General features: G+C 37.7%; 1 protein-coding gene across 2 annotated transcripts; it reads left to right on the top strand.

The window, feature by feature from the left end:
• The first annotated feature begins 2,252 nt into the window (after window positions 1-2,252).
• LOC108006656 (alpha-N-acetylgalactosaminidase-like) lies at window positions 2,253-10,921 on the top strand. 2 transcript variants are annotated; one of them, XM_065868671.2, is made up of 8 exons: window positions 2,253-2,619; window positions 9,254-9,434; window positions 9,490-9,667; window positions 9,720-9,980; window positions 10,034-10,195; window positions 10,248-10,460; window positions 10,509-10,673; window positions 10,730-10,921. In XM_065868671.2, exons 1-8 carry the CDS (start codon window positions 2,268-2,270, stop codon window positions 10,844-10,846), a joined length of 1,629 nt encoding a protein of 542 aa, XP_065724743.2. In that variant the 5' UTR covers window positions 2,253-2,267; the 3' UTR covers window positions 10,847-10,921. The 2 variants fall into 2 exon arrangements, with proteins under 2 accessions (XP_065724743.2, XP_016925681.1); XM_017070192.4 differs by lacking the exon at window positions 2,253-2,619 and adding an exon at window positions 8,956-9,114 and having other exon boundaries at window positions 10,730-10,919.
• Window positions 10,922-26,741: the final 15,820 nt, after the last annotated feature.

Raw genomic sequence — 26,741 nt, 5'->3', positions numbered from 1 at the left:
CTTCGATATCGATAATGGCTTGTTTCGAACGCTGCTTATCGCACATACGCTAGTCACAATACGTCACTCAAGTATCGGTTAGCATGACATTTAAGCCTAAGACCCGCAGGAAACGTTGTGCGATAGACCAATTGGTAAGGTGTATGTCTCTTATGCGCTGGGTCCCCGGTTAAAGTACGCACCGATGCAGGTGCGCTGTAAGCTTTTAGGAAATATATCTAACATCTTATCAATTGTAATAACAAAATTATTAATAAAGTTTTCAAACTTAACAAGGAAAAACGCTATAGTCGAATATCTCGACTCAGATGCCCGTTACTCAGCAAAAGGGACCAAAGGGAAATGGAGGTATGCAAGCAGCAAAGCGAGATTAAAATGCGCCACCTATCGGGGGTAGACAGATTTAAGTATTATGGGCGTTAGAGTGTTTTTAGATCAATCGATAGGTATTGACGAGAACAATACATTTCAGTTAAAACTTTGTATCTAGCATGAAAATTGTGGGCGTCACAGGTTTGGGCGGCTTGTGGGCGATAGAGTGGGCGTGGCACATTCGCATAGCAAACGTGCGCTGCTTACAAGACTACGGAATCTAAATCTGAGATCTCAATTCTCTATTTTTGATAGTTTCTGAGATATCCACGTTCATATTTACGATTTTTTGAAGTTTGTGGGCGGTTTGTGGGCGTTAAAGTGGTCGTGGCAAACTTTTTTTTGGGTCAATCGATAGGTATTAATGAGAACAATACGTTTCAGTTGAAATTTGTATTTTAGCATCAAAACCTTAGGAGCCACAGTTTTGGGCGGCTTGTGGGCGTTAGAGTGGGCGTGGCACGCTGCTGGAACAAACTTGCGCTACGTAAGAAGCTCAGGAATCTGCTCGCAAAATCTCAATAGCCTAGCTCTATAGTTTCCGAGATCTCAGCGTTCATCCGGACGGACGGATCAGATCCTGAGCAGGAATGTATGCAGTGCAGCTTGCGACCTTAAATTAACGGTTCTGCCCATCGATTTTTATATAGTTGGAGTCGTACCTCTTTCGGGGGGAGTATGTTCAGATAATATCGCCAGCAGCTAGTCAGATGCTCGCAGGGGTACTACCTGGACACTGCCTAAACCTATCGCGTTGTCTATTCAGTCCGACTACTTGTAAGCTTATGTGTATTTATCAGTGCATCTCCAAACTTTAGATAATAAACACGGCATATATATTTTATTAAACCTATCGAGCGTTTTTTTAATGTATTATGTACGCGTATCTTCTTAATGAATCGTCCGTTTTAGCGGTTAGGTCATATCGGTATAACAATTTTTCGCTGCACAGAAGCCAGCAGAAGTTGTATGATAAATCCAAACATTCTAGCTCCTATAATTTCCGAGATCCCGACAGACTAGCTAGGTCGACTTAGGTAGTAATCCATATCAAGAACATATACACTCAAATCGATTAACAACTAAACAAAAGTATATATATATAGTGACATATCCATAGTACCACATACTCCTATGTACATGTCCACACACCCACACATACATGCACACATTATGCAGTCACCCTCGAGACACCCTTTAAGAAATAAGAATCCAGATTTAATTGTCAACAAGCCAATGGAAAATTACCGAACTAAAAGCAAGCCAGAGGAAATTTCCATGAAACAAAAAACCAAACTTTATAGACTAAACAATTAGATCGAGCCGCTGTTCAGACTATCGGCACGTTCCCACGAATCAGGATACTCATACATACACAGAAAGCTCTAAAGCTTTAAACCGAGATATGATCGTAAGTGAAGTAGGAGTTAGAGAATGAGTTCAGTTTGAGACTTATCAACAGTAGGCCGGTGTTCTTCCAAAATATTGAAGCCAGTGTAAAAGTAAAATTAAATAAAGATTTTTTTTAATACACTTATGGTGCAGATCTTTAATTGGCGCAGTCGGTAGGATCTCAAAAGTCCTTTTAAAAAGTCACCGGTACTGACCCACTACAAGGATAATACTAAACAACTAGTTTATCCTGATCAGCGAATAATCAGTGAACAAACAAAAGACAATCACCGAGATCCGCATAAGAATCTATATGCCAATTTCGCACGAAGAACTTACAATAACAAAGTCCAATTCGGTCAATGTGCGCTTAAAAAACTCAAAATAAAAAGTGCCAATATTGAAAAACAAAGGAGTCTATGTGTAATTTTTACAACCAATAGACTAAACTAAAATCCAAATCGAAGAAAACTTAAACTCAAATATTGAAAAGAACAATAAAAATGGCAAACCCCTCAACGTTACCCCAGTTGTCCGAGATTCATTTGAATCAATTAATCGGCCAAATCAAGGAATTGCCATATTTCGATGGAAACCCATCGGAATTAAGTCGATATATAGCCAGAGTGGAGTACCTTTTACAACTATACCCTACTCAATACGTCCGACAAACTCACATCATATACGGAGCTATAGAGAGGACCATTGTCGACTCAGCCCAGAGAGTCATCGAAGAGGAGAAATCTAATACATGGATAACAACTAAAGCAGCCCTAATCAAGGCCTTCAAGGATCATAGACCATACGAGGATATTATACAACATGTGCGGGACACCCAATATCAAGGAAGCATAAGTAAGTTCGTTAATGAACTAAAGTTTAGGTCTTCAAAAGTAAATAATAAGTTAGAGTTAGAATTGGATCAAATAGAAAGATCAATTTATACAAATTTTCTAAACAAAACAATTGAAGATTGTATTGAGAGAAAACTTCCCGACAGATTATATAATTCCCTACCCAAAAAGGATATCTCAACACTTTCTAACTTAAAAGAATCGGCAATGATTTTAGGTCACTGGGATTCAGACCCTTTTGACAATTATAAACCAAAACGTCATGATAACCGAAGGAATTCGGGAAGTAACCTTTCACACCAGAATCATTACCAAAAATATAATTCTCAGACACATAAATACCCAAGACATAGTTACAATAACAACCTGAACAACTCAACAAATTCTCAAGTCTCGACGAAAAGAAATCAAGTTCCCCCTAGAAACCAGGGAAATCATCATGAGTTTAGGAGAAACTTAGACCAAGGCAGGCCCTAAGTCCCCTAAATTTTCAGGCATCTACATCGAATAATTCTCCAAATGCACTCGTCAAAAGACAGAGAGAAAACGAGAGTGCACAGAACAGAATGGACGTAAATTTTCAGCAAACTGCCTCGGATTTAGAAGATGTTGCCCATATGTAAGAGTGATGAATAAGGGAAAGCTCCTTAGAGAAATGGAAGATACCGGGTCATCTATCAACTTAATGACAGAAAATTTTGGACATAATAAAGAACAAATAGAGAAATTAAAAGTATTTACAATAAACGGTTCAATGGAAATAAATAAAAGCATAACATTAGATCCTTCCAAAATTTGTCCGACTAAACAAAAATTATATTTACATAAATTTTCTAACAGCTACAACATCCTAATAGGTAGAGACTATTTAAGGGACAGTAAAGCAAAAATAGACTACGAAAAAGAAACAGTTATGTTAGGAAACACACTACTTTATGTAAGATATGGCGAAAACGATATAGTAAAGGACAAGATTGAAGAGGATAAGACCGCATTAGAATGCCTTGATCCGCCCTTATCAAATCTTTTAACTTTGCTATTAATAATGAATTAAAAGAATGCAATGAATATAGACTAGAACATTTAAACGAGGAAGAGAACGAAAATTTAAAAAGGGTTTTGTTCGAATACAATGACATCCAGTACAAGGAAGGTGAAAATTTGACTTTCACAAGTACCATCAGACATTCGATACAAACGAAACACGAAGACCCAATATATAGGAAACCATAGAAAAACCCTCAAACTTTTGATGAGGAGGTTAATAAACAAATAAACGAAATGATCGAACAAGGAATAATTCGCAAGTCAAAATCCCCTTATTGCTCACCAATTTGGATAGTTCCAAAAAAAAGTGATGCATCAGGTAAATCAAAATTCAGACTAGTTGTAGATTACAGAAATTTAAACGAAATCACAATCAACGATAAATTCCCAATACCTTGAATGGATGAAATATTGGACAAGTTAGGAAGATGTCAGTATTTCACTACCATCGATTTAGCTAAAGGATTCCATCAAATTCAAATGGAACCTGAGTCAATAGCAAAAACAGCATTTTCAACCAAACATGGCCATTACGAGTACACCCGAATGCCATTTGGCCTTAAAAATGCCCCCGCTACCTTCCAAAGATGTATGAACAATTTATTAGAGGACTTAATCTATAAAGATTGTTTAGTATATCTAGATGATATTATAATTTTTTCCACTTCATTGGAGGAACACATTCTATCATTAAAAAAGGTATTCAAAAAACTTCGAGACCCGAATTTAAAACTACAATTGCATAAATGCGAATTTATGAAAAAAGAAACAGAGTTCCTAGGTCATATAGAAACAACGACAGGCATAAAACCAAACCCGAAAAAAATAAGTGCCATTATAAATTTCCCGATACCAAAAACCCCAGAGGAGATAAAATCATTTCTAGGATTTTGTGGATTTTATAGGAAATTCATACCAAACTTTGCAAATGTTGTAAAACCCATGACAATAAAACTAAAGAAAGGAGCAATAATTAACATTAAAGACAAACCATACATAGAAGCATTCGAAAAAATAAAAATCTTGATTACATCCGATCCCATTATAATTTACCCCGACTTTAGTAAGTCATTCTCTTTGACAACAGACGCAAGCAACATGGCGATAGGAGCAGTATTATCTCAAAATCATAAACCCATTTGTTATGCCAGCAGAACCCTTCACGAACACGAAATAAATTATTCCACCATAGAAAAAGAACTCTTAGCAATTGTATGGGCCACCAAATTTTCAGGTCATATTTATTCGGCAGACCTTTTGAAATATTAAGTGATCACAAACCTTTAGTTTGGTTAAACAATATTAAAGAACCGAATATGAAATTACAAAGATGGAAGATAAAACAAAATGAATACGATTATCAAATTAAATATTTGCCAGGGAAAGAGAATTATGTAGCCGACGCACTATCTAGAACCAAAATAGAAGAAATTATGTACACAGAAAATTCTGAAGAAAACGTACCAGAAGAAACTGCTAGTAACGCAGACGCAACAGCGCATAGTACCCAAGAAGATAACCAAAACTTCATTTCTATAACTGAAAGGCCATTTAACTACTTCTCCCGACAGATCGAACTAATTAAAGGAAATGAAGATACAACAGAAATAACACTCTATTTCCATAAATTAAAAATCAAAATTATTTATAAAGAAATGACAGAAACTTCAGCGAAAGAAATAATTAAAGAATATTTATGCACTAAAAAGAGCGCAGTTTATTTCCATAATGACTCAGATTTCCTCACATTCCAAAAAGCCTACGTAGAAATTATAAATACAAACCATTTAACAAAATTAGTAAGATGTACAGCCAGACTCGAAGATATATTGACATATACAGACTTTAAAGAAACAATTCTGAAAAGACATAAAGAACTATTACATCCAGGAATCGAAAAAAATACTAAGTGGTTTAGAGAAAAATATTATTTCCCTGATTATCAAAAGTTAATTCAAAATATAATAAATGAATGTGAAATTTGTAACATCGCTTGAACAGAACATAGAAATACTAGACTGACATTTAAACTTACCCCAGAAATTCAAAATATAAGAGAAAAATTTGTTCTGGATTTTTACATGGTAGGTAACCAACAATTTTTATCGTGTATCGATGTATATTCAAAATTGGCTACCCTAGTAGAAGTCACAGGTAGAGACTGGTTAGAAGCCAAAGAGCTATTATGAAAGTATTCAATGAAATGGGAAAACCACAAGAAATCAAAGCAGATAAAGATTCAGCATTCATGTGTGTAACCTTACACAACTGGTTAAATTCAGAAGGAGTACAAATTTAAGTAACAAGTAAAAACGGTATTTCGGACTTAGAAAGATTTCATAAAACAGTACATGAAAAATTAAGAATTATAGGAAGCGAATCAGACATTGAAAATAGATATACTAAGTTCCAATTAATCCTTTACATTTACAATCACAAAACAAAACATAATGCTACAAATCAAATACCAGCTGACATATTTATGTATGCATGAACTCCTGATTACGATACACAAGAAAAGAAAATGAATAGAATTAAAAGATTAAACGAGAAACGTCCGGACTATGAAATAGATCCAAAATACAAACAAGGTCCTCTAGTGAAATCCAACACTACAAATCCATTTAAAAGGACAGGAACCTTGAAGAAAGTAGATGAAAAACATTTTGAAGAAACGAATAGAGGAAGAAAGATTGTTCATTATAAATCAAAGTTCAAAAAGAAGAAGAAAATTAATAAAAGTAAATATGGTGATAATTCTAGACAAACAAAAGGAAATGAACGCCCTCAGGAACAACTCGGTGAAAACAATAATTTTCTCTATAATATTAGCAACTGTAATTCAACTGACAATTGGACAAAGTATTGAAATAAATCCCATAAAGGCACAAAACGGATATCTTGTATTCAAAACAGGATCAATCGAAATTCCAACTTATTATGAATATCATAACTTAAGCGTAAATAGAACAAAAACCGAACAAACATTTTAAGATCTTTTAAAAGAAGCAGATGAATTCAATGATGTTATCCAAATCAGATATTTAGTGGAAAATCTTAAAAGAGAAATCAATGGAATTACAATAGCAAAACGTAGTAAGAGAGGTCTATTCAATATCGTAGGAACAGTTTACAAATATCTATTCGGAACCTTAAATCAAGATGATAAAGATGAGATGAGAAAATCAATAATTTGGTAGATACTAGCGTTTAAAATACGGATTTAAATATGATTACCGATGTCAGAAATAACGGAATCGAAATGACTAACAAATTAAAAGAAAAAGGAGAAAGAGATCAGCACGTCAGCGTTTTAATATTTAACTTACAACACCTGTCAGAATATGTAGAAGATATCGAATTAGGAATGCAAATGACAAGATTGGGACTATTTAATACAAAATTACTAAAACACGATTATTTGAAAAATATGAACCCTGAGAAATTGGTGAGAATCAAAACATCAACTTGGCTTAAAACAGACACAAATGAAATTTTGATTATTTCCCATATTCCTTCAGAGATAGTCAAATCTCCCGTTTTTGAAATTATTCCTTATCCCGATAAAAATAACAATATTTTAACAGAAAATATACTTGATAAATATTTCATATATGAAGATAAATTATTTAATAAAGAAACAGGAAAAATTGTAATTGATGATTGTATAAATGGAATAATTATACAGGAAAACACTGAATGCAAATATACGAAAACTTACAAAAATTTCCAAATTAATTTTGTTGAACCCAATATTTTATTGACATGGAATATCCCTAAAACATTGCTGAATCAAAACTGCATTAATAAAGAAATTTCTATAGTCGGAAGTAACCTCATTAAAATCCTTAGTTGTTTGATACAATTAGATGAATTCACTCTTTCAAATTCAATGTTACATAGTGTGTTTACATAATAATAATGTAACAAAATTAGAACCATTGTCTTATATTCAAACAAAAGAGATAATAGAATCACATACAAAATATTATAATGTATTTCAAACAATTACTTTAACAACCTTTGTTATCATTATTATAAGCATTTTATTGTATTTATGGTATAAATTTAAGAGCATACCAAGAAAACTTATTGTAAAATATATAAAACCAAAGGAAGAAACACCAAAAAGTACAGAAATTGTAAACGATCTACCCAATCAAATTAACGTAGAAGAAAACATAATGTTATACCCAAGATTATTGACCTGAGGACAGGCCAAATTCAACGGATGGGGGAGTGACATATCCATAGCACCACGTACTCCAATATACATGTCCACACACCCACACATACATGCACACATTATGCAGTCACCCTCGAGACCCTTTAAGAAATAAGAATCCAGATTTATTTGTCAACAAGCCAATGGAAAATTACCGAACTAAAAGCAAGCCAGATGAAATTTCCATGAAACAAAAACCCAACCTTTATAGACTAAACAATTAGATCGAGCCGCTGTTCAGACTATCGGCACGTTCCCACGAATCAGGATACTCAGATTTCGGGACCCAAGTCTGGAGTCCAAAGTCTAAATTTAAAGAATCACTCAATTGCAATAAGTCCCACTCACAGAAAGCTCTAAAGCTTAAAACCGAGGTATGATCGTAAGTGAAGTAGGAGTTAGAGAATGAGTTCAGTTTGAGACTTATCAACAGTAGGTCGGTGTTCTTCCAAAATATTGTAACCAGTGTAAAAGTAAAATTAAATAAAGATTTTTTTTAATACACTTATGGTGCAGATCTTTAATTATATTGATATGAAAAAAGGTTTCTAAATAACATTTTTAATGATGCGCCGGTTTCCCGAAAAAAACCGAAAGCGGCTAAGAATTCATAGCAGCTTCTTTTTTCTTGGAATTCTTTTTATCCGGACTTCCGTTAGTATTCGATCACCTGCTGAACGATGACGAGTTTTCCATTAATGCAATTACATTAGCTTTTATAACTTTTTAATGAAAAGGGTGATCAAAAGCATTTGCACAAAACAAAAATTAATTATAGTCGTAATTTGAACTTACTTCATATACATTTTGACATCAATGGAAAGATCATTTAAATTTCATTTGAATGATACAAGACTTTTCTTATCCCATTCAGTACTTATTAAAAAATACGATTTTTTTTTTTAAATCTACTTCTTAAACTTTTTCCCTCGTCTTCAAAACTACAATTTTTTGATGCTTAAAGATACTCTAAGCAAAACTTACAGTAACTGTAAAAAAAATGTTTCAAAAATCATTTTGCTTATATTTTTTTTGATTTTCTGAAAATGTTTAGAAGTTTGCATTCGAGCCATAAGAGTAAGACTTCAAGTAAGACTTTTGGTCACAGCTTCATTGTATTTTACTTTAAAAAGTCTTACACTTCAAATACTAAGTGTTTAACGGCACACGCAATAATGTATAGAAGAAAATACAAGAAGACTTTCATCAGCAGTTTCTCAGATCGTAAGTACATAGCCTGAGTTTGCTTTTCTTATCGTTTGGTATTTGCACGCTCATAAATTAAATTAGATTCGCTAGCCCTTTGGTAATAAAGTTGACTTTCCCACACTCATATTTCTTACGGGTTCTCTTTTCTTACTAGAATTGTTATTTCACATCTGGCAGTTGACAATGACTCTTCTTCTGATTTTGATTTGCAATGCCCTTCGATTTGTATATGGACTGAATAACGGGCTGGCGATCGTACCTCCGATGGGCTGGATGCCATTTGAGAGGTTCCGCTGCATGACGGACTGTGCCCGCTTCCCCAAGGACTGCATCAGGTTGATTACTTTTGCGGTCTTGAATAAATTCTTTAAAGTATTATTCTGATCATAGTGAATCGCTTATCAGACGTACGGCGGACCTCTTGTTATCAGAGGGCTATGCTGCTGCAGGATATCAATACTTGATTATCGATGACTGTTGGATGGAAGCGTCTCGAGACGAAGCGACTCACGAGCTTCTGCCCAGCCTCGATCGATTCCCCAGTGGAATGATGGCTCTCGGCAATCACGTGGGTAGGCGATTCGTATCCCTTAACAGAGCTGACCTATTTTTTCCAACAGATTCATAACATAGGACTGAAGTTTGGAATTTACCATGATGTGGGAGAGAAAACATGCATGTTCCGTGGCCCTGGAGCTGCTGGGCACTTTAAGCTAGATGCTCAAACCTTCGCTAAATGGGGCGTTGACTACGTCAAGATGGACGGCTGCTACGCTAGTGAAGAAGATATCGACTGGGGATACCCAGCCTTTGGAGCGGCTATGAACCAAACGGGCCGGCACATGGTGTACTCCTGCAGTTGGCCTTTTTATAAGTCAAAGGTTTGTTTTGCTGTTTTAAGTCGTGTAGGGTACCAATCCGCACTTTTCCTCAGCCAAACTACTCGTTGATAGCGAAACATTGCAATCTCTGGAGGTTTGCTGTTGACATACAAGACTCGTTTACATCTGTGACGAACATAATGTCGCGATACTCCAGCAAACAGGATATTCTGACAGCACATTCTGGCCCTGGTCGCTGGAATGATCCAGATATGGTGATATCTAAAAGCTGTGATAGCGTTTATGTTATAAATCGACATCCTCTAGCTTGTCCTGGGAAACTTTAGATTAAGCTACGATGCCAGCCGTTTGCAGATAGCTATATGGGCAGTGATCGCTGCCCCTTTGATTATGACCAACGATTTGGATACCGTACGTCCGGAAATAAAGGAACTCCTTCAGAACCCTGATGTAATAGCAATAGATCAGGACCCTCTGGGCCAGCCTGGAAGGCTCGTTCTTGCGGTGCGAAACCTTCAGGTAAACATTATTATGCGACTTGTTCATTGAATAAATGTTGACGCCTAGGTTTGGGTTCGGCCTGTAACTCCGGTAAGTGACTTTGGAAAGAACTCTTTTGCAGTAGCCTTCGTCAATCAAGGAGGCTTTGGTGCTTGTCCCTTGTGTCCTCAGACATTTGAGGTACCCTTGCACAGAATAGGCTTGCAGAACCGCATGGGCTATTATGTAATAGTAAGTAGGATTTATTTTTAAAAAAAAACTTTGGTCGCTTATATAAGTTTTTACAGGACTTGTTTAACGGCACCAACATTTTGGGATTATTCAAGCCAAAGGATTCATTTATTACGCGAGTTAACCCAGAAGGCGTTAATTTCTACAAGTTTACTGTGGTTCCTTACTACTAATTTTCTCAAAAGCTTTGAAAATACCTATAAATATGACATTAAATTTAAAGCGGATTAAACGAAATTGTATTCTCCTCGAAAGCTTTCCTCATTCTTGTAATATCTTCACCAACCCTATCTAACTGCGAAAATAATTTCGTTAATTGCACCGAGGAGCAGCTATCTTCCATCTCCCCTTCTGTCTCCGATGCGCTATCATTCTTTTTGGTTTTTGTAGGTGCCATTTTAATTAAAGATTATTTAATTTATTACAATATAGTCAATAGTTATACCCGTTACTCGTAGAGTAAAAGGGTATACTAGATTCGACGGAAAGTAGGTAACAGGCAGAAGGAAGCGATTCCGACCCCATAAAGTATATGTATTCTTGATCAGGATCACTAGCCGAGTCGATCTGGCTATGTCCGTCTGTCCGTATGAACGCTGAGATCTCGGAAACTAAAGGAGCTACAATACTTTGTTTCAGCAAGGTGCCACGCCCACTCTAACGCCCACAAACCGACCAAACCTGTGGCGCCAAAATTTTCATGCTAGATACAAAATTTTAACTGAAATGTATTGATCTCGTCAATACCTATCGATTGATCCAAAAAAGTTGGCCACGCCCACTCTAACGCCCATAACGCTTAAATCTGTCTACCGCCCACATAACCATATATTGAGATCACGGGTAGTTGGCGCTTGCATATCTCCATTTCCCTTTGGTCCCTTTAGTTGAGTAACGGGTATATGATAGTCGAGGTACTCGACTATAGCGTTCTTCCTTGTTATACCCGTTACTCGTAGAGTAAAAGGGTATACTAGATTCGTCGAAAAATATGTAACAAGCAGAAGGAAGCGTTTCTGACCCCATAAAGTATATATATTCTTGATCAGGATCACTAGACGAGTCGATCTAGCCATGTCCGTCTGTCCGTATGAACGCTGAGATCTCGGAAACTATACAAGCTACAATACTGGGATTAGGCATGCAGATTCCTGCGCAGCGCAAGTTTGTTTCAGCAGAGTGCCACGCCCACTCTAACGCCCACAAGCCGCTTAAAACTGTGGCTCCTACAGTTTTGATGCTAGAATACAAATTTTAACTGAAATGTATTGTTCTCGTCAACACCTATCGATTGACCCAAAAAAGTTTGACACGCCCACTCTAACGCCCATAACGCTTAAATCTGTCTACCGCCGGTAGGTGGCGCATTTCAATCTCGCTTTGCTGCTTGCATATCTCCATTTCCCTTTGGACTCATAAGCTGAGTAACGGGTATCTCATATTCGAGGTACTCGACTATAGCGTCCTTCCTTGTTTTCATTCTCGTTTGGGGGGGTCAAAGCCCATTTTAGACCATAAGTTTGTTCGGCAATATTGCTTAATTTCCTTTAAAAATTACGTTCCCCATTCGATTTTTAGGCACCCAAATCGACCCACCCTAATGTACATACATATATACAAATATGTACATTGTACATATAAAATTGCACTAGGTTTATCAGTGTAATTCTGCATTGTTCCATACCACTATATTGCAATATTTCCTAACGAGAAAGTAGTTGGCTATCAATAACCTATTGACATTTCTGAACTATTGCCGTATAGGTCACTGGCCATTCATGACCACAAAAAGGACAAACACGATTCCTCGGGTGGTCCGAAGAAAGTTCGCAACGAGGTAGTTGCCAGGACTACCAGTACTTCTTTCCTAGCAGCACCTTTGAACCTTCTGCCCACCCAGAGTGAGAAATTGAAATGTCTTTTGTGCCACTAATAGAGAAATATACGGGCCATAATTTCGCATTTCTACAATAGCCGGCCGAAGCAATTGGATGCAGGGCAGTGCGAAAACCCAAGGATCAAAACAAGCCCAGAGTGAGCATAATAAAAAATGGAGTCGCAGCTCAACGGGTCTGGCCAAGCCTGTGCGACTGTTTCATACCCTTACCCACCAACCCTCATCCCTTACCAGCAAGCATAGGGATGAATGGACACAGGCATGCCCGAGGCAGGGGTAGAATCTTCCTGTTCAAAAAGTCAGAGGATCCATTTAATTGGAAAATTTATTGGCCGACAGGAGCAACATCCCCGCAAGAATAGGAGACAGTTGGTCTGGCCTTCTTGATGGCTTTCATTTGGGCTGTCTGTTTTGCGGTTATAGAAAGTCTTTTCCGATGAATAGACGGGCCTGATCTATAAAAAAGTAATGTCAACTTCATGCCCCAGTTTATATAGAACCACTTTTCAACGTGGGTGGTGACCGAATAGGTATTTCTATTTATAGGCCACTGCTGTAGATTACGAGACTTTCCATTTAAGTATGTTGACATAGACTCTCCTCGGGAGCTTGGAGTTGCCTAACATTCCCAGTTTCGACGCCCTTCCTCCGCTCTTAGTGGTCTGCGATCGTATTTTCCAGGGGTCTGTCCGCAGACCTTAGGCGGAAAAGTGGGTATGTCCCGACAGCCGCTAAACGATGAGTTTATCTGCATAAACACTGTTAATAATTCGATTGTCCGCTGCGTAATCTCGCCCGAGCTAGGACCCTAATGAGCCCATCCTGGCGCGGTTTCTGCAAGGCTATATATATATACATATACGCAATTTGTCTTTTAATCCTAACGCCGCGTATCGCATAATGCTTGCAGTGCACAAACAGGGTAACTGGTTTGCCCAAATCCCCCCACATGGTCCTTAGCTGTTTTTTCGAGATAAGCCACAGTCGAAGAAGGTCGGAGACGATACAATTGAATAATATCCGCACTCTCAGAAGAGTTCTGCTGCATGACGCAAGGAAAGGTGGCACCGATCAAGCCTCAATCAAAAACACGTCCATCAATTTTGCGCAGTCATTGAAATCAAACCAAAAACCAACCAAAACAGCACCCGACCGTCGCCCAGCAGGACATCAAGCCCGAATGGGAAACAGTAGGTGGTGCCGGAAGTGCCGAGCAGTTTTCCCATCAACATGAGCCCTGAAAACTAATCAAAACTAATGATGACGTAATTGGCTCTATCTATAGCAGCTCAGGGTGATTGGTCTTGGGTCGGAGTTGGAAGTGCCTCCCAAGACCAAGACAAAAAAAGTACAAGTCCCGGAAAAGAGACACATACATCCGTTGACAGAATAAAAGTAATTGATTTCTTTGCAAAATTGAATGCAATGACACTTGGATTTTGCGCTCGCCGTGTGGTCTTCACTGTTTCCGATCCTACATATATACATAACTTAGCTGGAACGTTAGAAATGTTGTGACATTTGGAAAAAGAAAGATTCCTAAACAATTTATCAAGGCACTGACACCCCCAGACCTTTTTATAATTGACTCGTTCATGCAGTTTCTGAGTTTAACCATGAGGAAGTGTAGCGTGTGCTCCTGTCAAGTCCCACTTCCCTTGGAAGGTGGTCCTGATAGATACATCAATTAAAAAACAAAGCGCATGTGTTTTCTATTTTGTAGTAATGACTGTTTTTGTATTTGTAAATATGCACATATAAAAATGAATAAAAGAATTTACCTTGAAATATTTTTTATGTACATGTAATGTCCATTTCCACCTTCTTCCAAAAACATCATATTGATATGAAGAGGCTTTTCCACTTCCGATTGAAAAAGCGGTCCAATTATTTCCCTCTTCTCTTCATTATATCCGAATACGTTTAAACTCATATGAATATTCTTCTTTAAAACATTTTTTATACATTTTATTTCAAGGGGGAAAGTCAACCCTGTGAAATCTAATATTATTTCATCACTTATACGAATTATCTCCAGCGATATATCAATATTATATGCCGAACATCTTTGCGGCCTGTTAACAATTTTCAAGGCAGAAATCAAAGCCCATTTAAAACAATAATGATCATTTTCGTTACAAACGTTAACTATTGCTTTTTTCGTTAAAAGGAAACGAGGTAGTGGTATGAAAGATGAACCAGCCATTGGTGTATAATGATTCACATTCATTTCCAAGCGAATCAATTTTATAAGAGACCATCCACTATCTCTCTCTTGAAATTCTTGTGTTTTTGAAATTATTTCCATGGTATGTTCATGAAAGATATTTTCTAAGTCAGAATCTTTATTCATGATCGTCATTTTACTTTGAAAACTTTTCATATCAATTTCTTCAGATTCTTCTTTAAAAAGTATATACTCTGCAAACAGTTCAAAGTTTACTTTTGCTGAAGTATAACTTTCTAACAGAATGCTGAGATGAGGTAGCAGGGACAATCCAGCTTCACTCAAGAAACTCTCTGGTAAGATCAAGTCCGATCCATCGTTTACATACATGTAATGTAGTATTCTTCCCTTGAATCCCTCAGAAATTTTTTTGACTCTTCCGTCAAGGGGTTGAATTGCATTTCGCTTATGCAACTCCGAACGGACATGATTTGCCCACTTATTCTTTAGCAAGAAACACTTGCAGGATTGACAAAACTGATTTTGGTTATTCATTTTATTTTATTCGTTTTGTTTAAATTCTTTTTTTACGATCACTTTTTCACTTTTACTTAAGTTGTGTTTGACGTAGCAGAGTATCCCACTTCAAGACTATTTTAGGAAGACTAACTATTGTCCTCGATCGATTGAACAATAATATTGAAGATGAGAGATGCATACTTAAGATTTTTTTAAATTCAAAAACTTATGCAATTCTAGTAGGTTACATCGACTATTCATTGGTTAGAAGAGATGAGAAGTATTGATAGAGGAGACACAAAATCATAGAACAAAGGAGAGTGTTGGTTAGAAGAGGTGGGAAAGGAAAGGTCATTTTTTATACACACCATCATACTCAGGTAGCCAATAGGGGACAGTTTGGAATAAATCATTTCGAGTTTGGGAAAAAACAAAGATTTTCATTTGTTGAATTTCGGGAATGCACATTTTTGGGTAAAAGAAGAGGAAAAATCAAAGATTTGCATATTATTGGGTAAAAGAAGAAGATGAAAACCTGTATAAAATTTTCTTATAAATTGTGTAAGCATATTTAAAAGGGTAAGACGAGATTGTTGACTTAGATAGACAACATGCATTCAGTTAAAATAAAAACCTTTCTGACTGTATTTGACGGAATTCTGTTCAATGCACACTATGTACGGCTCCAGTTCATACAATCCAAACTCTTTGAATGTGAACGAGGTAACATGAAAACATCTATTCATGGAAATCATATGGACACCTGCGTGTGGAGCAATGATGCAGCCACTGAGGGAGTTGATACTTGTGTATGCCATCGAATTTCTGATTACAAAAAGGAAGCACTCAACATTATGAATATATACTATAATCTAGAAAAAAGAATGAAAATGATTAAATAACATAATAAAACATGTTCGCAATACCAAAATAAATGAATAAATGTATTATTATGCTACCAAATAAACTTCTGACTTTTTATTTCGAGTTAAAATTACAGGTACGGAGAATGGAAAATATTTCCTTGACTGAGATATGTCGGCCACTTGCGAGTTGTTGCGCGGTCGTGATTTCAACCCCTATTATGGGAACGTCGTATGAGGTCGTTGGCTTGAGGCCCATGATCTTGTCAATGAGCGTGCGCCTTCTGGGTTGTGCATGTGTCCCTTTTATTGCGGTCAGGTAATTGACAGGTGCGCATGTTCGGGTAGCTCTTGCTTGAATCCCTTTTATGACATGTTTATGACCGATTTGTGGAAAGGAGAGAATCTTAGACAATTTACCAGTTAAACATTCTGGGGCGGAAACAAAAATGTGTATTTGAAAATATTTCACATCTGAGAATCATTAACTTGTGAGATTTATTTTATTGGGGTTCTTTTGATTTCTAATTTAGTTTTATAATCATAGGAAACATTATTCCCCAACATGATCGGACATGTTCCTCTAAGATAACCATCTTTGAATACTTTGGGTGTGCGACCTTTCACACGTGCACAGCAACACCTGTGATAATGAGACAAAAGGGTACGTGATCACACCTTTCCCCAACATGATCGGATATGTTCCTCTAAGATAACAACCTTTGGATACTATGGTTGTGCGACCTTCCTCACGTGCACCTTTCTCACCTGACTATTAATTGCACATAATGAGGGGAAGGATACATGATAAATATTGTCACATGGGGATGTGGGGGCGATGGGGGCAATTAATTTTACTCTTTATAGACATGATCGTGACATTTTTATGACTTCAAAGCCCATTAAAATCATTTAATTTATTGGATTATGCTAATTGTCAAAGAACGCGCATACGTTAATGAGGGGGGGAGGGTGGACGGTGGCCATTAATATGCTAATTGTCCCAAAATCCGCGTTTCCCTACTACTTACATACTTTACGACGGGTCTTTACAAGTAACGGATATAATGACCCTTTAAATACTTCAATGGAATATAAATGGATCATTCAGCGACTACAACGAACTGCTAGTTCTATTAATGCGCTTTAGTATTTAAATTGATTCCCTCCAGAGACCCACATCACTTTTTATCAAATAATATTAATCCCAGTAAATTTCGAATTTTCCTTCACATCCTGGCATATTCCATATGACGGTACAGCAATTATAATTCATAAGTAAATATTAATTACCATCGACATGTTACAAGCTACAAATATCCATGCTATCAAAGACAACCATAGTAACAATTTCCTTACCTGCCCAGATTATATTGCCGACACTTTCGAAACATACTGGTCTCTTCGCTCAGGGGACACGCCACACACAGAACAGACGGCATTGATGATCAGCTTCCTGTTTTTGGTCGCTCTTCAATGTTACCGAAGATTCTGTGTAAGCCCCAAGTAAGTTATGGGACTTTGCTGGAAAGCCCTTTAGTGGACGTGGGCCCTACAACGGAGAACATCATGAGAGAAAATGAGAAGAGTGAAGTCCAGATCATAAAGGCTAGCCCTAAATATTACATCTTTCAGTATCTATTGGTGGAATACGCATCAAATCGCAGTCTATACTTGGCAACTTCACAATGTGAATGCGATATAACTATCCTTGGCTGAACATTAATTTGTATGACAATGATTTCTTCGATCCTAAAGTTTATCCAGTTTTCCACAAGGACCGAGATTTTATAAAAAGGCAATGCGCTGGAGGTGAAGGCGTCCTAGTTGCTGTACGGCGTAACTTGCGTTGAACATCTGTTGGTCGAATTTGAGTATCACCCTCTGGATCCGTGGTGATGATCTCTTTGATAGTACTTATCGGACCACCGTAAATTTAAGAAGATCTGGCAACTCTTTAAATTTCACATTGAATAAAGCTGTCTTAAGTATGAACTTAACCTGAACACAATATTTTAACAACGAAGAAAAAAGTGAAAAACTTAGCCAAATGATAAAAACTGTACTCGTGTCGAGTAGTCGTTGATTTACATCAAAATGCCGACAGATGATAGTTTAATCCAAACAACACTTTCTCAACAGCAGCAATTCACAAAAGGCAATCTGGAACAACATGGAAACAAATATACAAATTCGACAAAGGCAATCGAAACTGGTAGTCATATCTTGAACAATAAACCCAGCACTTTAACCCGTATTTAGTTAGTGCGGAAATAACCTATTTCCTTTCGTGGTGTGTAATATAAATTTAGACACGTATACATGTACGCAGCTCACAGAAAAGCCATCGGACCAATTCACCACAAAAACCACATTGCGGGCACTGCGCGCTATGAATTTGTCAAGGGAGAGATGTAAAATTCACAAAAACATGGACAGTGGGTAGCCGACCTACGCGGGATCGCTCGGAAAAGCCAACGGACCAATTCACCACAAAAGCCACATTGCGAGCACTGCGCGCTATGAATTTGTCAAGGGAGAGATGTAACATTCACAAAAACATGGAGAGTGGGTAGCCGACCTACGCGGGATCACTCGGAAATGCTAATTCGTCTGTAATGCCAGCAGTTGTTCCTCTAACTGTGTACATGAAATGATTCGCGATCAGACTTATGAGACAACAAAAATTGATGCCAGATCAAAGAAAAGTTCGCTAAGATCTTGCTCTGCTTGTGGGCATAATCATTGAAAATCATTCACAAGCGCGGTAAAAAGGGACATAAAGCTGTTGTCTGCCTATCGGAACAAGACAAAAATAAATGGAAAAACAAAACAGCAGCAAGAACAAAGCAAATGAAACTATTGAAACTATTGAAGCCGTAAACAGTCTTACAGGTCAAGTTGAAAGTCAGCTAAACAAGACTCCTATAGATCTCGAATTAAACATGGCTACCTATTACATCTCTGACTGGTTGGAAATTTTGAGGTCTTTCTAAATGTTTTTGTTGCGAGTGTACCTCGGTGCCCCGGTGATGGCTCTCAGGATCTTCGATTGCTCGCTGGATAACATACTCGTAAATATTGCTACTGCTACTGGAACATGATTGCATTTTTGTTCTCTTAATTTTATTCGCCAGTCATTTAGCCATTTATCCGCTTCGACTAGATGAAGTGCCAATTGCTCTGATGCTTGCATAGGGCACCTGGAACAACTGAGGATAGCTGAATCGTTAGCAAAGGAATATGTTACTAGTCGTCTGCTTGATGGGATATTTGCTGTGAAGAGGACATATAGCTTTGGACCAAGTACGCTGCCTTGGTGGACTCCAGCCCCAATCGAGTTTTCGTCAGACATAGCAGAATAGCATCTCACTGCGAATTTTCTGTCGTAAAGGTAGGATTTAAATAGTTTGTGTGTATTATTAGGAAGCGTTGCTCTGATCTTATGCATTAAAGTTTTTAACTCAACTCAAGTGCTTGCGCTTCATATAAGAATATTGCAGTGCAATATTCTCGATTTTCGAATGCGTTTCGAATTTCAGAAGTTATACGATTGACCTGCTTGATAGTTCCCTGTTTTACACGAAACCAAAATTGGTGTGGATGGCTTTTATAATGGATTCTTAAAATGCGAAATTATCGGAGCCAACGCGCATTTTTCGAAACGTTGGATAAGCATGATAGTAGCCTTATGGGTCTGCCCGACGAGAGTAGTAGGGAAACGCGGATTCTGGGACAATTAGCATATTAATGGCCACCGTCCCCCCTCCCCCCTCATTAACGTATGCGCGTTCTTTGACAATTAGCATAATCCAATAAATTAACTGAATTTGAAGTCATAAAAATTTCACGATCATGTCTATAAAGAGTAAAATTAATTGCCCCCATCGCCCCCACATCCCCATGTGACAATATTGATCATGTATCCTTCCCCTCATTATGTGCAATTAATAGTCAGGTGAGAAAGGTGCACGTGAGGAAGGTCGCACAACCATAGTATCCAAAGGTTGTTATCTTAGAGGAACATATCCGATCATGTTGGGAAAAGGTGTGATCACGTACCCTTTTGTCTCATTATCACAGGTGTTGCTGTGCACGTGTGAAAGGTCGCACACCCAAAGTATTCAAAGATGGTTATCTTAGAGGAACATGTCCGATCATGTTGGGAAATAATGTTTCCTATGATTATAAAACTAATTTAGAAATCAAAAGAACCCCAATAAAATAAATCTCACAAGTTAATGATTCTCAGATGTGAAATATTTTCAAATACACATTTTTGTTTCCGCCCCAGAATGTTTAACTGGTAAATTGTCTAAGATTCTCTCCTTTCCACAAATCGGTCATAAACATGTCATAAAAGGGATTCAAGCAAGAGCTACCCGAACATGCGCACCTGTCAATTACCTGACCGCAATAAAAGGGACACATGCACAACCCAGAAGGCGCACGCTCATTGACAAGATCATGGGCCTCACGCCAACGACCTCATACGACGTTCCCATAATAGGGGTTAAAATCACGACCGCGCAACAACTCGCAAGTGGCCAACATATCTCAGTCAAGGAAATATTTTCCATTCTCCGTACCTGTAATTTTAACTCGAAATAAAAAGTCTGTTGGGGCGGTGCGGCTTGATCGATGAAATTATTGAAGCCCCAAGATCGAGTGGTACGCATAAAAATACGCGGGTACTTTTGGGTTTTTACGCGACGTGCGTAGGTGTTTATTAGTACACTTTGAAACATGAACTGCTTAAGCCTAACTTAACTTAAGCGCTCCAGAGCAGAGCGGAGACTTAGGGGAGAGATGGAGAGGGAGAGCGGACGGCAGTGCGAGCGCGCGAGATATAGAAATCTGGATAAAACTGCCGCTCGACACTGCCTCCTGAAATTAAACGCCCTTTTGGCGTGAACATTCTCCCCCCCTTGCGAGGACACCCGTAGCAAGAACCTCAGGATAGTAGGCTCAGGAATATGTTGGAAGTGTAGATCGGTCGTCCGTATGTAGGAGAGTGTGGTAGGCCTTTCCACACTTGTGGCAGTGATGACCACTGCGGCAGGAGTCCTTGGAATGATTGTGAGCCAAGCAATTGGAGCAGTACTTCTGGATATGTACTTCCTGAAGCCGATTCTGAGGGCTTAGCCGTAGAAAGTGGTGGCACTTCCGTAGAGGATGGATCTTTTGGCAGACTCGGCATTGGTAGGATTTAATACCTCGAGTACGTCTGCCATCCAAGGCGGGGTATGGAACCCAATATTCGGATGGAGTATTCTTAGGAGGAACTTTTGGTACGGAAACTTGCGTTGAATAGGACGAAATGATGTGTGGAACTGAGGCGGATACTGGCCTTGGAGGGTCGGATGGAATCGTCGGAGTAGTAGGACCGCTGTTTCGATGCAGCAATGTGTGATGCCGATCTTGGCAAGTGAGACAGTTGTGAGCGCTTGTGCAATCCCGGAATTGATGGCTACTTGCAAAGCAATTGGAGCACAACTGCTTCCTTTGGATATAGGCTAAGCGATCTTCTACCGTCATCTGTAGGAAGCGTGGACATATACGCACGGGGTGGTTCTTCTTCGAACACAGATCGCAGCCTTTGGTTATCGGAACTAACCTTGTGTTGAAGGAATTTATTTTTGGAAATTCTGCCTCTCGATTTGTGTCTTTGGACTGGACGTGGTGGAAATTGGAAGATCGGAAGCTACCGACGGCCTCAAGAGTTAGATGGCGCTCCGTCAAATATGCATCAAGCTCAAGCCACGTAGGAATTTCGGCTTTATTTTGGATGGATTGCTCCCATAATGAGAGAGTGAGCTTTGGTAGTTTTGTCGAGCACATATAAACCAGGATAGGGTCCCAATTCTCAATATTAACACCGGAAAATTTTAAGGAAGTTAAGCAACCTTGAAAAGTGCGTTGAAGTTCCTTTAAGGCTGCTCCCGACTCCTGTGCTACGGATTGCACATTGAAAAGTGTTTTCAGGTGACTGTTTACCTGCAATCGCTTATTTTCGAAACGCTCAGTTAGGTTATTCCAGGCTGAGCGAAAGCCATCATTGGTGAGTGGGGATCTTGAAACTATGGAATGAGCTTCGCAACTTGTTTTTGAATTTAAGTGGAATAATTTTTCAACGGGCGTTAGACTCGGATTGTCTATGTATATTGCCGTGAAAAGGTCCCGGAAAGTCGGCCAGCGAAGATAATCGCCAGAGAAAACCTCTGTGTCGATAGGAGGGAGCCGACAGCCATAAGACGTGAAATTTTGGGACGGAGTTACTGGAGATTGAGGTATTTGGGAGGAGCCCTTTTGGATTTGTTCCATCAGCTGCGCGGCAAATATTTCGTAAGTGGAGTACGTTTGGTAATACTTGGACTTTAGTATGGATTTTGTTTCTGCGGCGCTCTCGCCTGCAGCTATAATGCAGTCGGAGCATATGTCGTATGCTGCCTTTACCGTTTGCCACAAGGAATTGAGGTGATCGCGACGGATTTCATAGGCGGATAACGTTGGGGTAGGAGCACCTGGAGCGTTCACAGTGGCCTCAAAGTGAATCAGACAGTCAGCTGTGGCCATAAATCGGGTTAAAGCGGATTTTACTGATGTTGCCATGATGTTAAATAATTTAGAATTTTAATTCTGATGTAAGGAAACGGATTGGAATCAAATTGGAATTTAGGAACCAATTAAGATTGTAAATATATACGGTCACACTGTCGGATAGGCAATAAATATTTAATATATCGGATGGTCGGACTTATGTAAGGAATTAAGGACTTTAATATTGTTTGTTTGAAAGGAACACTTTTTGTGAGCTCTTGACCCACTGTGCACTGGCGATATACGTATGTATGTACACTGTACATATGTACATATGTGGGGTGCGAATAGCGGAATAACGTTGCGGGAATTGGAAAGACTTCGCTTATGTTTGTATGTCGGTGCGTTTGTTTGTCACCTGCACAACTAAATTGCAAACGATTTGCTGGAGTAAATTTGTGGATATTGTCACTTTGTTTTTAATTTTAGAAATAGTTTAGCCGTATTTGTAGGTCGAGAAAAGTAGTTGGAGTGGACTGTATTAGATTGTTTTTGTAAATATACACATGCAGCTGGAACACAGTAAAAAATAAAGAGTGCAAATCTTAAGGGAAAATTTTATGACCGGGAATTTTTTACTGCGGCTGAGTTATATTTTACACACGATTGGAATTGAAAATATATTTGACAAATATTTTCGTTGAATAGTAGCACTGAAATATTTACTGGAATTGTTTCAAGTGTGCAACTGTGGGCAAAGGAAACTGGAATATTGTCGGGCACAAGTAACGGAATTGAAATACATATATTAAATGCCGTTGCGTCGGATTAATCTCTTTTGGATTTAGACAATATATCATACAGAAAGTTAGTCGAAATAGGGTTCGAAAAACTGGCTGTATGACCGGCAATTATAGTAAGCGGAACTTATCTGGAGTGTTTCAAGCCTGCTGGGACAAAATCAAAGGAAACTCCAGGAGAGGAAAGTCCAAAGATTTTGAAATCCGGCTCGAAGGACCAAAATGTTGGGGCGGTGCGGCTTGATCGATGAAATTATTGAAGCCCCAAGATCGAGTGGTACGCATAAAAATACGCGGGTACTTTTGGGTTTTTACGCGACGTGCGTAGGTGTTTATTAGTACACTTTGAAACATGAACTGCTTAAGCCTAACTTAACTTAAGCGCTCCAGAGCAGAGCGGAGACTTAGGGGAGAGATGGAGAGGGAGAGCGGACGGCAGTGCGAGCGCGCGAGATATAGAAATCTGGATAAAACTGCCGCTCGACACTGCCTCCTGAAATTAAACGCCCTTTTGGCGTGAACAAAGTCAGAAGTTTATTTTGTAGCATAATAATACATTTATTCATTTATTTTGGTATTGCGAACATGTTTTATTATGTTATTTAATCATTTTCATTCTTTTTTCTAGATTATAGTATATATTCATAATGTTGAGTGCTTCCTTTTTGTAATCAGAAATTCGATGGCATACACAAGTATCAACTCCCTCAGTGGCTGCATCATTGCTATACACGCAGGTGTCCATATGATTTCCATGAATAGATGTTTTCATGTTACCTCGTTCACATTCAAAGAGTTTGGATTGTATGAACTGGAGCCGTACATAGTGTGCATTGAACAGAATTCCGTCAAAAACATTCAGAAAGTTATTTATTTTAACTGAATGCATGTTGTCTATCTAAGTCAACAATCTCGTCTTACCCTTTTAAATATGCTTACACAATTTATAAGAAAATTTTATACAGGTTTTCATCTTCTTCTTTTACCCAATACTCTTCTACGTCAAACACAACTTAAGTAAAAGTGAAAAAGTGATCGTAAAAAAAGAATTTAAACAAAACGAATAAATTGAATAACCAAAATCAGTTTTGTCAATCCTGCAAGTGTTTCTTGCTAAAGAGTAAGTGGGCAAATCATGTCCGTTCGGAGTTGCATAAGCGAAATGCAATTCAACCCCTTGACGGAAGAGTCAAAAAAATTTCTGAGGGATTCAAGGGAAGAATACTACATTACATGTATGTAAACGATGGATCGGACTTGATCTTACCAGAGAGTTTCTTGAGTGAAGCTGGATTGTCCCTGCTACCTCATCTCAGCATTCTGTTAGAAAGTTATACTTCAGCAAAAGTAAACTTTGAACTGTTTGCAGAGTACATACTTTTTAAAGAAGAATCTGAAGAAATTGATATGAAAAGTTTTCAAAGTAAAATGACGATCATGAATAAAGATTCTGACTTAGAAAATATCTTTCATGAACATACCATGGAAATAATTTCAAAAACACAAGAATTTCAAGAGAGAGATAGTGGATGGTCTCTTATAAAATTGATTTGCTTGGAAATGAATGTGAATCATTATACACCGATGGCTGGTTCATCTTTCATACCACTACCTCGTTTCCTTTTAACGAAAAAAGCAATAGTTAACGTTTGTAACGAAAATGATCATTATTGTTTTAAATGGGCCTTGATTTCTACCTTGAAAATTGTTAACAGGCCGCAAAGATATTCGGCATATAATATTGATATATCGCTGGAGATAGTTCGTATAAGTGATGAAATAATATAAGATTTCACAGGGTTGACTTTCCCCCTTGAAATAAAATGTATAACAAATTTTTTAAAGAAGAATACTCATATGAGTTTAAACGTATTCGGATATAATGAAGAGACGAGGGAAATAATTGGACCGCTTTTTCAATCGGAAGTGGAAAAGCCTCTTCATATCAATATGATGTTTTTGGAAGAAGGTGGAAATGGACATTACATGTACATAAAAAATATTTCAAGGTAAATTCTTTTATTCATTTTTATCTTTTTTTAGCAATTAACTAATTTGTATATATTTCTCTTTCAATGACTAATGACTGCTCAAAGAGGAAATCAGAGGAGGGCGCAATTTTTCTGCAATGTGTGTTTGAATTTTTCCGGAACCCAGGAAGCTGCTTAAAACACAAGACGCTCTGCAGTAAGAAGGTTTCAAAGATGCCGCACCCCCAGAACAACACACTTGAATTTACCCAAGTTCAACATCAGCTTCAAGTTCCATTTGTTGTCTATGCGGATTTTGAATGCATTCTGGAACCAAACAATTTTGAAATGAGCCCCAAATTATTTAATATTAATGAACATATTCCAATATCATATGCGTATTATAAAAAGTGTGCTTTTGATTCTAGACTAGATAAATTTGGTTTAGAAACAGGAAAAAATTCGGGAGTAAGTTTTGTAAATTCATTGATAACAAATTTAACTAAATTGAGTGATGAATACTTACATAAAATAGTTCCTATGAGAATGACTTTGGATGACCAGAAAATATTTGATAATTCATCGAATTGTTCTATTTGTCAGAAAGTTTTAGGGACTGATAGGGTTAGAGATCATTGTCATTTCACAGGTCGCTTCAGAGGTGCAGCCCACTCTAAATGTAACTTTGATTATAAAGTTAACAAATTCATACCAATATTTTTTCATAATTTTTCGCAACACAATTGTCATTTATTTATTCAAGAGTTGGGAAAGATTCCCGGTGAAATTTCCGTAATACCAATAAATAAGGAAAACTATATTTCTGTCTCAAAGAAAATAAAAAGTTTAGGTGGAAATAGTTTTGAAATTCATTTTCTCGATACATATAGATTTATGCCATCAAGTTTAGATACCCTAGCTTCTAACTTAGTTGATGATCAATTGAACACTGTTAAATCGTTTTTCAGTAATGATATAGAATTTGGACTAATGCGTAAGAAGGGTATATTTCCCTATGAATATTTAGACTCCGCTAGTAGACTCGAGGAATTTTCCCTCCCACCAAGGGAAGCATTCTATAGTAATTTAACGGAAAGGGAATGCTCTCAGGAAGATTATGATCAAGCTCTTAAAGTTTGGTCGCATTTCTCTTGTTCCACTCTTAAAGATTATTTAGAATTATATTTAAAAACTGATGTATTTCTTTTAACCGACATTTTTGAAAACTTCCGAAAAATTTGTATGCAAATTTATTCACTTGACCCAGCTCAGTATTTTAAGACACCAGGTCTACCTTGGGAGGCAATGTTGA

This window comes from Drosophila suzukii, chromosome 3, assembly GCF_043229965.1.
Source record: "Drosophila suzukii chromosome 3, CBGP_Dsuzu_IsoJpt1.0, whole genome shotgun sequence".
Lineage (NCBI taxonomy): Eukaryota > Metazoa > Arthropoda > Insecta > Diptera > Drosophilidae > Drosophila > Drosophila suzukii.
This window is presented reverse-complemented; position numbering and strand designations above follow the sequence as displayed.

Coding starts and splice junctions, on each gene's coding strand:
- LOC108006656 (XM_065868671.2), top strand. CDS start 2,268: ATGGCAAACCCCTCAACGTTACCCCAGTTGTCCGAGATTCATTTGAAT. Junction 2,620..9,253: donor CCAATATCAAGGAAGCATAA/GTAAGTTCGTTA, acceptor TTTTCTTACTAG/AATTGTTATTTCACATCTGG. Junction 10,674..10,729: donor GCATGGGCTATTATGTAATA/GTAAGTAGGATT, acceptor AAGTTTTTACAG/GACTTGTTTAACGGCACCAA.